The 16,828-nt window shown below is 40.0% G+C and overlaps 1 protein-coding gene across 2 annotated transcripts in view; it reads left to right on the top strand.

Annotated features, from left to right (window-relative positions):
- The first annotated feature begins 7,958 nt into the window (after positions 1–7,958).
- LOC113101067 (beclin-1-like) overlaps positions 7,959–16,828 on the top strand; it is a 58,597-nt gene continuing 49,727 nt past the window's right edge. Inside the window, exons 1-5 of one of the 2 annotated variants that reach the window (XM_026265526.1) lie at positions 7,959–8,076; positions 14,284–14,414; positions 14,528–14,592; positions 15,132–15,242; positions 16,226–16,291. In XM_026265526.1, coding sequence (XP_026121311.1) covers positions 14,288–14,414; positions 14,528–14,592; positions 15,132–15,242; positions 16,226–16,291 — 369 coding nt within the window. In that variant the 5' untranslated portion in view covers positions 7,959–8,076; positions 14,284–14,287. The remainder of the gene's footprint in view (positions 8,077–14,283; positions 14,415–14,527; positions 14,593–15,131; positions 15,243–16,225; positions 16,292–16,828) is intronic. The other variant, XM_026265527.1, reaches the window with a different exon arrangement.

Consider the following 16,828-nt stretch of genomic DNA (forward strand, 5'->3'; position numbering starts at 1 on the left):
AGTATGTCATCAGCATTGACCCAGGACCTCTCCTCCGGACCGTACCCCTCCCAATCGACCAGATACTGTAGGAATCGGCCCCGGCGACGTGAATTCAGGATTTCGTGTACCTGATAGGCCTCCTGGCCATCGATGATGAGGGGAGGCGCTCTCTGGTCACCAGCCTCCTCTAGGTTCTCCGCTCCTCTCGGTCCACCAGCGGGCTTGAGCAAGGAAACATGAAAAGTGGGTGAGATACGGTAATGAGATGGGAGAGATAGTCTAAATGATACTGGGGTGATTTGACGGAGGATTTTGAAAGGGCCCACGTACCTGGGACTAAGTTTCTTGGATGGTAGTCTGAGGCGAAGATCCCGTGTGGACAGCCAGACCCATTGTCCGGGCTGGTAATCCGGATGAGCTCTGCGGTGTCGATTGGCCTGATTTCTGGTCCGACGAACTGCTCGGAGAAGGTGAACATGAGCGCTGTCCCAGGTCTCCTCACAGCGTCTCAGCCAAGCATCAACTGCAGGCAATTCGGATGGTTCGCCAGACCATGGGAAGAGAGGAGGTTGAAATCCTAGGATGCACTGGAAGGGAGTCATGCCAGTGGACGGTTTTTGAAGGGAATTTTGTGCGTACTCGGCCCAGAGAAGGAAGCGGCTCCAATCATTTTGATTCTGGTTGCAGTAGGATCGAAGGAAACGGGAGAGTTCTTGGTTCAGACGTTCGACCTGTCCGTTGGATTGTGGGTGGTAACCTGATGTGAGACTAACATTGATGCCCAACTGTTGGCAGAATGCCGACCATACTCTGGAGGTAAATTGGGGACCCCTATCGGAGACAATGTCCTCCGGGAGGCCATAGAACCGGAACACATTCTCACAAAGTGCCTCTGCTGTTTCGAAGGCAGTCGGGAGTTTGGGTAATGGGATGAAGCGGCAGGCTTTGGAGAAGCGGTCGATCACAGATAGAATTGTGGTTTTGCCCTGCGAGAGAGGCAGATCAGTAACAAAGTCGATGGCTATGTGGGACCAAGGACGTTGAGGAACGGGTAACGTGTGAAGACCAGCGGGTAATTGATGGGATGATTTGTTGGTGTTGCAAGTGATACAGTTTCTAACGTAATTGATGGTGTCTGCTTGCATTGAGGGCCACCAGAAGCGGTTAGATAGGAGCTGGATGGTGGCGGTTATACCGGGGTGTCCTGAGCTTGGGGTAGAGTGGACCTGATGTAGTACTCGTTGTCTCAGTGTTTGAGGGACGAATGTGCGATTCTGGGGAGTCTCAGGAGGTGGAGGTTCGATGCGTTGGGCCTCAATGATCTCAGTCATAATGTCCCATTGGATGGGTCCAAGAACGATCGTGGGAGGAATGATGGGTTCGTGGTCTGGAGTTTGGTTGTTGGTTTCGTAGAGACGAGAGAGTGCATCTGCTTTGGTATTCTGGGAACCCGGACGATAAGTGACTTGAAAATTTAATCTTGTGAAGAAGAGCGACCACCTGGCTTGTCTGTGATTCAAGCGTTTGGCTGACCGGAGGTATTCAAGGTTGCGGTGATCCGTAAGGACTGTGGAGGTGTGTTTAGCCCCCTCTAGCCAGTGCCTCCATTCCTCGAATGCTGCTTTCATAGCGAGGAGCTCGCGATCTCCAACATCATAATTCCTCTCGGCTGCGTTTAGTTTCCGAGAATAAAAGGCACATGGGTATAATTTCGGTGGATCTCCCTGACGTTGTGAGAGTACAGCCCCGGGACCTGAACTTGAAGCGTCTACTTCCACAATGAATTCCTGCTCTGGATCAGGATGATGTAAGATGGGCGCTGTGGTGAATCTATCCTTGAGGGCCTGGAAGGCGTTGAGGGTGGCGGAGGACCAGTGGAGACGCTGAGAGCCCTTCTTAACCATAGAAGTCATTGGTGCTGCGATGGAGCTGAAGTCGCGGATGAACCTTCTATAGAAGTTAGCGAAACCCAGGAAGCGTTGTAGTTCTTTGAGAGTCTGGGGTAGGGGCCAGTTGACTACAGCGCGAACCTTCCCCTCCTCCATGGCTACTCCTCCAGCGCTGATTACATAACCCAGGAAGGAGATAGTCTGCTTGTGGAATTCACATTTCTCCAGTTTAGCATACAGTTGGTGCTGGATTAGGCGTTGGAGGACGGCTTTGACCTGTTTCACATGTTCTGTATACGTTTCGGAGTAGATGAGGATATCGTCTATGTAGACTATGACCCAACGATTCAACATATCCCTGAATACGTCGTTCACAAAGGCTTGGAACACGGAAGGACTGTTGGAAAGGCCGAACGGCATGACCTGGTATTCGTAGTGCCCAGTGGTGGTTGAAAAGGCCGTCTTCCACTCATCCCCTTCTCGAATTCGGATCAGGTTGTAGGCGCTTCGGAGGTCCAACTTCGTGAAGTACTTTGCTCGGCGTAGTTGCTCTAGAGCCGCTGGGACGAGTGGCAAGGGATATCGGTACTTCACCGTAACGTCGTTGAGGCCGCGGTAATCTATACAAGGGCGGAGTCCTCCGTCCTTCTTCTTCACGAAGAAGAATCCTGCAGAAGCTGGTGAAGTTGAAGGTCGAATGAATCCCTTGGCTAATTCCTCCTCGATATACTCCTTCATGGCTGCGGCTTCGGGTTGAGATAATGGAAAAACTCGGCCCTTGGGTGGTTGAGCGCCTGGCATCAGCTCAATGGCGCAATCGCCTGGTCGATGAGGAGGTAGTTGCGCAGCCTTGGTTTTACTGAAAGCCTCCTGGAGATCGTCATACTCCTGAGGCAGTTGAGAGGCCGATGAGGAAGTAGGAGTGATCGTGGGTCGGGTGCAGGAATGGAGACAATGTTGTTTGCAGTAATCTGACCATTGTGATATCTGTTTCTTGGACCAGGAGATGATTGGATTGTGTTTTTCCAGCCAGGGCAGTCCCAAGATGATGGGGTTATGAGGAGATTGGAAGCTGTAGAGGTGGATCTTTTCAGAATGGAGGGCCCCGACGGTGAGTTCTAACTCCTCAGTGATGGTTTGGATGCGACCGGAGCCCAGCGGTCGCCCATCTAGAGCTGCCACTGCCAAGTGAGAGGTACATGGAATACAAGGGATGTTATGAGTCTCCATGAAAGTGGTATCAATAAAACTTCCCGCAGCTCCGGAATCAATCAATGCCCTCACCTCGATGCTAATTCCCTTAACATATAACATGACTGGTATTTCTAACATAGAAGAAGATCTAGAAGGATAACTCACCGCAGCTGAATGTCGCGGCGGTCGAGTGGGGCATGAAGCCCGTAGATGTCCAGCCAAGCCACAGTATAAACACAAGTTGTGCTGTCACCTGCGTGACTTTTCCTCCTCGCTTAATCGGGTAACTCCGATTTGCATGGGTTCTGGATCCGGGCTTGAGCTGTTGACTGGGGTGAGTGATGAAGTTCAGTATCGGGGCCGACGTGCCCGAATCAGATTGTCTACCTTGATGGACAGATCGATGAGTTGTTCGAGGGTTTTGCCCTCATCTCGGCAGGCTAGTTCGGTCTGCAGCTCAGCATTCAGTCCCCTCCTGAAGTGCAGGCGTAAAGGGTCGTCTGGCCAGCCAGTTTGTACAGCTAGGGTGCGGAATGAGAGAGCATAATCTGCGGCCGATCTTCCTCCTTGACGGAGTGCAATAAGCTGTTCGCCAACCTCCGTTCCTCCCGCGGGATGTTCGAAAACCTCTCTGAATCGGAGCAGAAATGCTGAAAAGGTGGTGAAAACTGATCGATCACCGTTCCAGATGGCTGTGGCCCACTCTAGTGCTCTCCCCGTGAGCAAAGAGCACACAAACGAAATTCGGCTGTCCTCTGTGGGATATAACGAGGGCTGCTGGTTAACAAACATCGAACATTGTAATAGGAACCCCTTGCATCTGGCAGGTGATCCATCGAACTTTTCTGGGAACGCCAAGCGCGGGCTTACTGAAGCGGGAGGTGTGGCCACGGCGGCGGCCATTTGCTGTGGTTGAGGTGCTGCTGGAATATTTCCCTCCGGGGTTTGCAGGCTTGAGCGGATACTTCTGCCGTGATCTGGAAAAAAGCCGTTGGATCAATATCTGGCAAAGTCTTCTGTAACGCTGAGTCAGGGGCGTTATGATCCATAAGCAGCTTTATTTCAATAATCAACAGAGTAAACAGAAACAGATCAATCAGGGGCGTAAGATACAACGTAGACAAATCAGAATCATAAACCTTGACAGAGCATAGAATCAGGGCTGGCGGCTGGCAGGCAGAGACGAGAGAACAAGGCAGTGGTCGGTAAGGCAGGCGGCAAAGAATAAGAGTCCAATAAGCAGTCCAGGTCATACACGGGAGATCAAACAATGGGAAAATGCTCGGTAATGTCTGCATGGGCAAAACAAGACTTTGCGTTTGAGAGAACAGGGCGAGTTCATTAAATAGGGGATGGAGATGAGCGACACCTGTGCAGGTAATCAGCCCCAGGTAAGGGGTGTATTGGGAAATGGAGTTTTGAAAGAGGTTAATACTCGGGCGACGGTTCCCTCTGGTGGTGATCGGAGGGAGCCACAGAGGGTGTGTTTGTGACAGGTATGCTTAAATGATGGTAGAAACACAAGAATTGATGTAGTTCGGGGAATTGGATCAGCTATAGATTTAACTCTGGTGTCAGAAGAATTAGCAAGGAGCTGTGAATGGGATGTGTGTGAAGACAATAGTATGGGAAGTGATCATTATATTATCATTTGTAATGTAGGGATGAGTGTGTTAGAACAAAATTTGAAGCCTGCTCCAGGATGGAGATTTAAAAAGGCTAATTGGGAAGCATATGCTTTTTTAAGTGAGGTAGGACTTACAGCAATAGAACCAAAATCAATGGAGGAAGTGGATGAATTTAATGATAGGATTTGCAAAGTATTGTATGATGTAGCTGATACTGTAATAGGAAGAAAAGTACAAAGTAGAAAGAGGAAATCAGTTCCCTGGTGGACAGAACAGTGTAGTAAAGCTGTACAGGACAGAAATAAAGCATTTAGACAAATTAAAAGAACTTATTTATTTGAGGATTTTATTAAATATAAGAAAACACAAGCTGAGGTCAGAAGGACTGTTCGTGCTGCTAAAAAGAAATACTGGAGAGATTGGTGTAGTACAATTGGAGATGATGTTGATATAAGTGAAGTGTGGGGGACAATAAGAAAAATGGGTGGAATATATAGAAGTCAAACTCTTCCAGTTTTAAAAAATGATGAAGGAATAATAGCAGTAACCGACAATGAAAAAGCTGAAATGTTGGCTAAAGTGTTTGTCAGAGTTCATAGTGATGATAATGTATCAGAGGAAGCAAAAAGACTTAGAGAGCAGAATAAGAATCAGCACCCAGATGTGATGATTAAAAGGAATCCTTCTGGAGATGCTTTAGATGCAGATTTCACTTTATATGAATTAAAACGAGCTCTAGGTGGAGTTAAACATACATCTCCTGGAAAAGACTATGTGTGTTATATAATGATCAAGCATTTGACTGACAGATCTTTAAATATGATTTTATGTCTGTTTAATAGGATTTGGAATGAGGGAAAGATTCCACCCTCTTGGAAGCATGGAATAATTGTTCCAATAGGTAAACCGGGTAAAGATAAATCAAACCCAACTGGTTATAGACCAATTGCTTTGACTTCCAATTTGTGTAAATTGATGGAGAAATTGATTATATACAGGCTAAACTATGTTCTGGAAAGTAAAGGACTTATGTCACCATACCAAAGTGGATTTCGGGAAGGGAGAAATACAATGGATGCTGTGTTAAGCTTGGAAGCTGATATCAGAAAAGCTCAAGTAAATAAAGAAGTTCTTGTTGGGGTTCTTTTTGACATTGAGAAGGCATATGATATGCTTTGGAAGGAGGGCCTTCTAATAAAACTTAAATGCATGGGGATCGGAGGGAAAATGTATAACTGGATTATGGACTTTCTTCTTGAAAGAACAATACAAGTAAGGGTAGGAGTAGAGTATTCCAAGACATATAAGATAGATAATGGGACACCTCAAGGAAGTGTTTGTAGTCCAGTGTTATTTAATATAATGATAAAAGATGTTTTTAATAATCTTAAAGGTGATATAGGTAGGGCATTATTTGCAGACGATGGGGCAATTTGGAAAAGAGGACGTAATATTATTTGTGTGTCAAAAAAGTTACAAGAATCAGTGGAAGCTGTTGAAGCTTGGGCAAATAACTGGGGCTTTAGGTTGTCAGTAGCAAAAACTCAAGTTATTTGCTTTACAAAAAAGAAAAGAATACCAGTTGTTAAATTGAAATTATACAAACAGGACCTGGAGCAAGTTACAGCAGTTAAATACCTTGGAGTATGGATGGATCAAAGATTGACTTTTGCTACTCATGCTAAAAAGTTAATAGAGAAGTGTAAAATAGGAGTTAATATACTACGATGTTTATCAGGGGTTGAATGGGGAGCTTGCAGAATATCGCTGAAAAGAATATACTGTACATTAATCAGGTCAAGCCTGGATTATGGAAGTATTATCTATGGATTTGCATCTGAAACCTTACTTAAAAAGATTGAAACTATACAAAGTCAAGCTCTAAGAATTTGTTGTGGTGCCTTCAAAACATCTCCCATTGCAGCCTTGCAGGTAGAACTTGGAGAAGCTCCTCTTTACCTGCGAAGGTATAAGCTTAGAATGAATTACTGGGTTAATATAAAAGGGCATAAGGAAAGTCATTCAGTAAAAGGAGTTATGAAAGAATGCTGGGAACATGGGAATAAGACTATTAAAAGCTTTGGATGGACTGCTAACAGGGAAGCATTAGAAGCTGGTATTGATGGATTAGAAGTTAGCCCAATAGTGTCTGTATCTAATATTCCACCATGGATATTCCCAAAGCCATTAGTTGATTTTCAAATTCAAACGCAAATTAACAATGACAAGGATATCCCCAAGAACATTATTGCACAGCAATATATAGATCAAAGCTATACATCGTGGTTGCACATATACACAGATGGTTCTAAAGATCCTGCCTCTGGAAGAACTGCTTCTGCAGTGCATATCCCTAAATTTCAATGTGATATCAGCAAAAGATTAACTGATAATGTATCGGTGTATACAGCAGAACTTATTGCCATTCTGGTAGCACTTCATTGGGTGGAGGAGGTAAAACCTAGGTTAGCAGTCATCTGTTCTGATTCTTATGCAGCACTTTCAAGCCTTGCAAGTGGACTAAAATCAACTAGGCAAGATATTATTTTTGATATTCTAGCAAGTTTATTGAGAAATAGTAATACTAGTCTTATTATGTTTCTGTGGGTCCCTGCTCATGTGGGAGTAGAGGCTAATGAAGTGGCTGACAAACTAGCTAAGCAAGCTTTAAATCATGCAGATGTTGACATACAAGTGGCTCTTAGTAAAAAAGAGGTTCAGGCTAAAGTGAAAGAAGTCACTCATAGTAAATGGCAAGAAGCATGGGATGTTGATAGCAAGGGCAGACATCTTAATAGCATCCAACAACTTGTAGGAAATGGAAGAAGTGTATATAAGAACAGGAAGGAAGATATTATCATTTCACGTCTTAGAATTGGACATTCTGGACTAAATCATTCCCTTTTTAAAATAGGAAAGCATGCAACAGGTAAATGTAGAAATTGTGATGAATCAGAGACAATAGAGCATATTTTATTTTCATGTCAACTGTACGAAAAGGAAGGAATATTGCTTATTCAAGAAATGGAAAAATTGGACATTAACACTTACAATATACAAAGCTTTTTGGAATGTAATTTTGAGCAATGGAAGAAGTATAGAGCCATTATTAAATTTATTAAAGACATAGGGTTATACGGGATAATTTAGTTTTTTTTTTTTTTTTTTTTTTTCATTTCCTTGCTTGTCTGAGCTCCACACTCCAGTTTGGTAGGTGGCGGTAATGCACCATAAGCTGGTTTGCCAACCGCCATAAAAATTCAGAAGAAGAAGAAGAAGAAGAAGAAGAAGAAGAAGAAGAAATGGAACACCACATACGTAATTTCCCGTGCCAGTAGTAAACAGGAAGCGCACTGATACCGTAAGGAGACGTCGATTGAAAGGTACTTTTTAAATATAATAATATCGAATAATTGTTTCTTCTATGAATTTAACCATATGAGATGTTGTTTTTGCTTGGAGGCAGGTAAGAATCTATATCCTTAGCTATATATTTTGAACTTTATTGAGATCTTGAAAGCTATACATTTTTGTTACAGATAGTGAATGGAGCTAACGTTACTGACAAGGCAAACTTTGATAAATTAAGTCAGAATACGACATAGAACTTTAGTAATCTAGATTTCAACCATGAAAATACCCGAATAAATGTAATATTTGTTAAAGTTATTTGTAATGCCGTTTGAATTGCTATGAAATAAGCACTTGTATATTTATGTATCGAAGCAATACATTTTTGTGCAACATTCTCGAAAATTATTATATGAAAATTAACCATGGTTTTATGCTAGTAAAAGTCTTTTATTTTTATTTTTTTTTAATTTTTTTCCATATTGATTACCTTTTGTATAACCACAGTTTTACAACTAATACTATGGTTAATGTAGCAAAACAATGGTTGATTAGTGCTTACCATGGTTTAACTATAGTTACCATGTTTTTATTTTTTATTTTTGGTAAAACCATGGTTAATTTTAATAAGTACTTTAAATATATGTAAGATAATTGAAATGATTTTAAAATAGCTCGAAATAAATTTAGACATAATAGAAAATTATTTGACAATGTAAAGATTTAGCATTACTATATGGGGAAAAACGTTAGAAACATCTTGGATGTGTGTATGTCTCAATCGTATGTCTCAATTATTAAAAAAATAAAAAATAAAGGTAAATCCTTATCTTAAAGCAAGAGTTGGGATACAGGAAGAAAAAAAAAATTCAATGGACAATCAAAATATTTCAGAGGTAGAAACAGAAGAGAATTTTTTTTACAAGGTTATGGTCAGGACTTCTATTCAATTCTAAACAATACAGTATTTCTCATGAACAAATCAAATAAAGATAAATATGAGATGTGTTATATATATATATATATATATAATAGAAACAAATGAGAACAATAGAAGCAATCAGACCAACAAGAGAACAACAACAGTATACAAGTTCCACGACAAGTCTCAGTATAGCGCAGTTCACGGAGCTATGATTTTTATTTTATTTTTATTTTTAGAGAATAGAATAGAAATATAAGTGCTAGTATTAGTTGGTCAAGTGCTGGCGATAAATATGTGTCTTTTAGATGTTTTTTGAAAGTGACTGAAGACTCAGCTGTTTGAATTGAGATTGGGAGGTCATCCCACCAGCTGGGCACAGGCCAGGAAGAAGTCAGTGAGAGTGATTTTGAACCTCTTTGGGATGGCAACACAAGGCGCCATTCACTTGCAGAGCGCAAGCTCTGGAGTGCACATCATTTTGAACTAGTGAGTTTAGGTATATTGGTGCCGCGCCAGTGGTGGTCTCGTAGGCAAGCATCAATTCCTTTGATTTTGATGTGTGCAGCTACTGATAGCCAGTGTAACCTGATGAAGAGATGAGTAACATGAGCTTTTTTTTGGCTCATAGTATTATTTTTTACAAAATTATGCAATAATTGAAAAACAAAAACTGCCTGTAGATGGTTGTAGAAATGTCTTAAAAGTCATTCCTTTATTCATATTATTCTTACGACTGATTTATTTAGGAATTAAGTAAATGGCTCTCTTTATGGATGGGCAATTGAATCATTGGTTCTAGGGCTGGGATAAACGATTATTTTTTTAAACGATTAATCTAGCGATTATGTTTTCGATGCATCGATTAATCTAACGATTCATTTTTTCAGACCGATTCGATTTTGATTATCTCCCCATTAATTGACTACTAACAATTTATACATGTTGTTTTACATATCTGAATGAAAAAAAACATGAATTCCTTAACATTGCAATATATGTTTATTGCTCTAAAAATTACAAAATAAAAGACTAAGAATACATTACTTTGCACTTGTATAGAGATATAGCACTCAATAAAACCTTGAAGCCTTGAAAACACATAGCTTACTGAAACAAGCTTACTGAACACATAGGGCCTAGCTTACTGATAAAAAGTTCTTCTTTCAGATGAAAATAACAACAACTTGAAGTCTAGCATTCAATAACAAAGGTCACCCAAAATACTTGTTTAGAGCAATTGAAAGAATACAGTAACCAATGTAAACTTGAGGGCTTTAAGCTAATACAGAGAGTGCTTTTCCAATAAATAAATAAATAAAAATTAACAGTGGGAGCCGGCAGCCTGTCATGGAGAAAAAAAAAATCACCGAATGCTCCACGTGAAAATTTGGCGTTCTGCCCTTTTTCTATCGTGTCTAATGATTTTGGTTAATATGCACGAGGGAGAGAGAGAGAGCAAGACAGCGCTAGTGTAGTTTGAAGACTGTAAGTGTGCGAGCGCACGTGAAACTTTGGCGTTCTGCCCTTTTTCTATCGTGTCTAATGATTTTGGTTAATATGCACGAGGGAGAGAGAGAGAGCAAGACAGTGCTCGTGTAGTTTGAAGACTGTAAGTGCGCGAGCGCGCATTAAACTTTGGTGTTTCGCCCTTTTTCTATCGTGTTTAATGATTTTGATTAATATGCACAAGGGAGAGAGAGAGAGAGAGCAAGAAGTGCTCGTGTTGTTTGAAGACTGTGAGTGCGCGCGCGTAGCCGGGGCTCTCTCTCGTATACGCCCTTGTCAGGCGTAGCAGTCATTCTATTCTACCAAAAAAAAAGATCAATGCAGAAAACCCCCTTGATTGGTTATATAACGTTGGACAGAATGTTGATCCGGTATATTCAGCGCACATAAGGTAAACGTTTTGCAAACGTATTTTAGAGAAATAAAAACAGGTCGACGAATCGATGCGCATATTTTGCGTCGATGTCATCGATGACCTCGACGAGCAATTTCTTCAGAATGCGGATTCATTTAGAAATGAGTCACTGCTGTGTTTTGCTCACAGATGCACAACAGTTCTGCTTTATGGGTAATATTGCTTTATGGGTAATATTGTCATTGGAAAAACTGAGCAAAAACAGACAATATTGTGTCAAAAATATGATACAATATTAACTTCCTGAACTGCATAAAATCAGTATAACATTTGCTCTCAAGCTGTTTTGGATAAAAACAGCATTGATACTGCAACTAAATCATATGGTATAAATATTTTAACTGGATTCTATAGGCTACATCACACAGAGTTGTTTCCCTAAATAATGTTCATCACCAGTCACCTACTTGAAATATAAGATGACCTACGCAGGTCTGGGGCAAGGTGTGTGCGTTAAATGCATTAAAAACATTTTAAATCGACAGCCCTAATTTTTGGGCTGTGGGATGAGTGGGGCGTGGCCGTGGGAATGAAGCGAGTCCCACGAAGGAGATGGAAGGATACAAAAGAGGAGCGACGACAGTGAAGGATGGGAGAGGACCAAGGGCCCATTTCACAAAGGAGGTTAAGTGAAAACTCTGAGTATGTTAACCCTAAAATGAGATGAAACTCTAGGTTTTCTGTTTCAGAATGGGAGGTTTGTTAAACCCGAGAAAGCAGGGTAAGTCGAGCCTGTTTCTGAAAGAGAGGCAACTTATACTCAGAGTTAGTTACTATGGTAACTTACTCTATGAATCTAACCTGGGGCCTGTTCTTCGTACCTCGCTAACTCAGTTAGCTGGATTTAAATGTTGACGCTTCTTCGAAGCTCATCCCGGAGTTGATGTCATAGCAACAGGTCCGTAAGCTTAAACCTGCTTGGGAGCAGGCTTATTTCATGTAAACAGGATTAGATCGCTTCTTTTCAACCAGAACTGATACTTAAAAAATGTCTGCTACCACCGCTACTTTATTACAAGAGTATCGAACTGATCCAGGGATAATAATTTAAAATAATAATCATTAAAAAAATTATTTAAAAATAATATAAAAATGCTGTGTAGTCCATAACAGCCTACCATAGACAGCCAGTTTTACTCACTAAAATATTTATGTCATAAAATTATTACTTCATAATTGTATTAGAGTCTTACACACATGCTATACAGATAATAGAGTCGTGCATTATTTTGAGTGATGACTGCTATTATAAGAGTGGCTTGATGGAGCTCAGGAGATGCAGATAACATGATATTGACCCTTAAGAAACCTTCATAAATGCTGTTACGTGACAAATCTGTCCAAATATAAAATGAAATGAATAGATAATTTCTACATTGAAATAAAAATGTAAAGACTGCACAACTATTATAACTTGCAAATCTAAATAATTGGGAATCATAAAAAAAATTATAATACAATAAAAACATGTATCTATTATCTGTTTCATGTATCTATTATAACATTTATGTAGTTTTGTTTGCTTGGCTGTTTCCCTATAAAAGTCCAGAAATTTGTCAAGTTTTTCGTCGGGTGTCATTTTAAATTATATGACGTCATTACATTGCCGTCTTGCCACCAGCCAATCGCTGCACTGCTCATCATTGTTTCGAGTATCGATACATATCCCCTTTTAAGCCAACACATGAACACGCAATTATCTCAGATAACTCAATCCAGCGATACTAATCATACACAACATGTGTGTTCGAAGAACCCAATTAGCCGGAACATGATTAGCACGATGATATCATCTTGGATGCGTCATTTGATCTCGGATGTAATAAGCGACGTACGAAGAACGGGCCCCTGGTCAGGAGCAGGTTTTCTTCAGGAAACACAGATTTTCTTTCGGTCTCCTCACCCTTTTTAAACACATTAATGCACGCTGGAAAAATGCTCTTCTTACTAAGTGCCCCCCCAGAAGTACAAATATAAAAGAATTAAATAAAGATTGATTTTCTATATAAGAAAATTTTATAAGATACTTAATCTTGTTTCCTGAGGGGGATCTAAATTAAGTGTTTTTTACTTAAGTAAAATGATATACCAGTGTGGTAATAAAAATAATCTTTATGCAAATGGAAAACAAGATTATTCTGAGTTTCTATTACTAAGTGCAAATCTACTGTAGCTCCGCCCTTCATCGACATCGAAGGTTAAATACGACACATGAATAACAGCTTCAATGGTGTAGGCAGTAATGTTTTGGGCACGGAAAACTAGCTTGTAACGTGATTGATTGGGTTAGAGTCCAGCTTTTGCCGAACTATTTGTAATTGTAATAAATATAATCATTTACAATCTGTTATTATTGCATCCTTTTAATGTAAAACAATACTGAGGTGCAAATGTATCTGCCAGTATAAAGTATAACTAGCATCTTATAATTATTTACACTTAGCCTGTTGCAAAGAACTGCTACTTTTACATGGTAAATAGAATATATCACGATTTTCACTGCACATTTTTTTCTGTAAATAGCATCTAGAGCTACTTGCACTTAGCCTACTGTAAATAGGATCTATCACTAAGAAAGTATGTTAATTCCACTTAGTGTAAATAGCCACTGCCGTATTTTTCTTACTCTATTGGCAGATCATTTGTAAAATAAGACAAATGCACTTAAAATATTACTATTAATATTATGTTTTTATATATATTTTTTACCCATGAGATTCCATAAAATGATTAGCTATTAGTTTATTAATCTAACCTTCTGCCAGTTTTCACCTGTGGTATTATAACACTGAGAAGAATTACATTTGTATTGAGTCGGAAGTATGCAGACGGCTTTTTGGTGGGAGCTGTTGCCATGGTGAATCGTAATATTGACGCTCCATTGATAATGGCTTTTTTAAGTTGTGGTGCACGTGCTTAACTCAGAGTCAGTCAATTTAGAGTTGATTAAACCAACTCATTTCAGCTGTTCTGTAACCAAAAGAGTTTCCCATCTCAGGGTAAGTCAACTCAGAGTTGGTTGAACCTCCTTAGTGAAAACGGGACCCAGGCCTGGATTTATTTTATGTTTTGATTTTGTTTGTGCACGGCAGTCGTCCGTAAGGGGCTGCAGCATTGTTTTGTCTTTATTTTATTAAGTTATTATGTTTATCTGCCGGTTCCCGCCTCCTTCTTCCCCTGAATTGTTACATGTATTTAAAATTAAAAAGTAAAATTCTCTTTCACTTGCCCCTTAACAAAATCCACTTGTACACAAGTGCTAATGTTGAGCCCTGTGTGTGTGTGTGTGTGTATATAATATATATATATATATATATATATTATGAACACATAACTAACTAGGTACATATCCTTAAAGCTATTTTAATGGTATGTGTATTATGCTCCCTACAGAAACATGGAGGGTTTGAAGTTTTCTAGCAACACCATGCAGGTGAGTTTTGTGTGTCAGCGCTGCAGTCAGCCACTGAAGCTCGACACATCCTTCAACGTCTTAGACAGAATGACTTTCCATGAGCTCACAGGTATGGCCATACAGCTCATCACAACTTTAAACTGGTCTCTTTCCACAAACAGAGACAGCTGGAGCTAATCAAATAAAACATTTGACTCATCTTTTTATTTTTATTTTTTGCAGCTCCATTATTGACTGTGACAGCCAATAAACAGTCAGAAAGCAGTGAGGGCAGCCGTTTTCCTGAGGTGAGTGTATCACACCAGCAAGACTGCTTTGTGATCTTGTTGGCTCTTATGTGTACAGATGCTCTTCCATACAAACAAGAAGTGGTGCGGATGCAGTGGTTGCTTTGGTAACAAACAATGATGCCTGCACATAATAACATCCTGAATCTGACATTATAACCACACACACACACACACACACATATATATATATATATATTATATACTGGGCTCAACATTAGCGTTTGTGGACAAGTGGATTTTGTTAAGGGGCAAGTGAAAGAGAATTTTACTGGCTGGCCCAATCACAGGCTCCACCCCTCACCCTCTGTTTCTTGGGCCAGATGCAGTCAGTGCAGTGGCTCAGAGACCGAAATCTGGACTTAGGATGGAGAAACAAAAGCGCAAAGGGGTTGCAGAGAAGTTGCGGGCCAAAAAAATAAAAATTCTAGAGGTTGATGCCTCAACCTGTGCAAAAATAACCAACATGTTTAGGGCTGTAGCTTCAGTTTCCAAGCCTACAGTACCTGACGACATTTTGCAAAAACATGTGAACATAGCACATGGAGGTGACTAGCCATTGCAGCACCGGCGGCACCCAGGCAGAGGAGCAGGTGTCTGATAGTGAAGTCAAGGAGGGACAGAGTGAGCAGAAGAGTGTAATAGAAAAGGTAAGCATGGTAGCTACATGATTAACAGAGAGGGAGTGTTAATCAGGGCGGGTGCAGGAGAATAGTGTGATGATTTAACGTTACCTTAATTAATGAATATTATAATAAGACAACAAAATCGTTGTCGCTATTATAAAGTCTGTCAGATTGTCACCCACTGCACTAGCCACTCAGTCAGCTAAAGTCAAATAACACCGCTTAAGCTATTTTGCATTGTTTTTGTAGCTAGGTTAGCAGCGTTAACTTATTCAATTGCAACTTCGGCTGACTATTCTAATGTTAACCATATAAAACCCATAATGTCCATACGGCCCATCTCTAGAAAAGCTTAAAATGATGCTATTTGATTATTTTAATTATTACTCAGATTGCCTGTGTCAAAGCGCCCACGACGAGTTACGCATTGGAAGAGGTAGCTAACGCTTGATATTTGGGGATTAAAACCGGTCTTGCATTTTGAAAGCTGTTTATTTTTGTTTAGCTGTATATTCAATGAAGTAGATGTTTTTAATGAATTTCCAATATCATTAATATGCAATATTAACGGTGATTGAATAATATGAATATAATATATATTATTATATGTAATTTGGTAGTATAGTTTGTTTTTCTTTTTTTTGATGGGAAGTATCTCAACAATGAGAGGTAAATGTTGTTTGGTGTCATATTAAAGAGGGTTTTGTGCTCTTTAAACCAAAGTACCGGTAGCCTATACTTGCAATTGTAAACTAGTTTTTCTGCTGTCTGGTTCATTGAAAAAAAACAAAAAAACATTTATTTTTAGAATTAGCAGTATTCTAAATCCACATTCTATTGGGTTCTAAATGATTAACTAGTTTTTTAACATGGAGCACATTGTCCATCTTGAAATCCTGCTCTTCAAGAATACAGGACTATATAACCAAAATCGATCCTTACTAAGTGTACTTTTAATAACTCTTCCAAATAATTGTAATCATCTCTCTCTCTGTCCTTATGTATAGTCAAGCCAGGTTGAGTTAGCAGTGGAGGAGAGCACCTTTGATCACCAGGGAGTCAGTCAAGAGAGAGTGAGTACACTGGTCCATCGCACTTAGTTCTCAGCTTTTTAGGGTTTTTTGGGAATGGAACTGTAGATATGCATATCTACAAGGACCGCAAAGATGGTGTACTGGTTGGTTATGTCCGACGGATTGTGGTGGGCCGGTCTGAGCAAAAATGCCAGGGCCCTTTTTTTGTCCCAGTCCAGACCTGACCAGGAGTGATGTTTTCCTGACTTTAAGCTCGATTGCAAATGTGATATTGATTTTATACAACTTTAGTTAAATAAATAAGTAATTTTAACTGACTTAAATTTTAGACAGATAGGATTGTTTTTGCTCCATTTCACTAATAAAAATAGTTCTAAGCAAAGCCACAGCAGCACACTCCCGCATCTCAGAGCAACTCACAACAGTCTTTTGTTACTAATTGATTAATTTTTGAATGAGTCAATGATTCAGTGAGCCATTTATAAAAACGGTTACTTGTTTCATTTATTGAATGAATCAGCAGTTTGAAGGAATCTGTTGAAACAATGATTCACTCATTAAGACTTGCCACCACCT

Source organism: Carassius auratus, unplaced genomic scaffold (assembly GCF_003368295.1).
Source record: "Carassius auratus strain Wakin unplaced genomic scaffold, ASM336829v1 scaf_tig00217462, whole genome shotgun sequence".
NCBI lineage: Eukaryota > Metazoa > Chordata > Actinopteri > Cypriniformes > Cyprinidae > Carassius > Carassius auratus.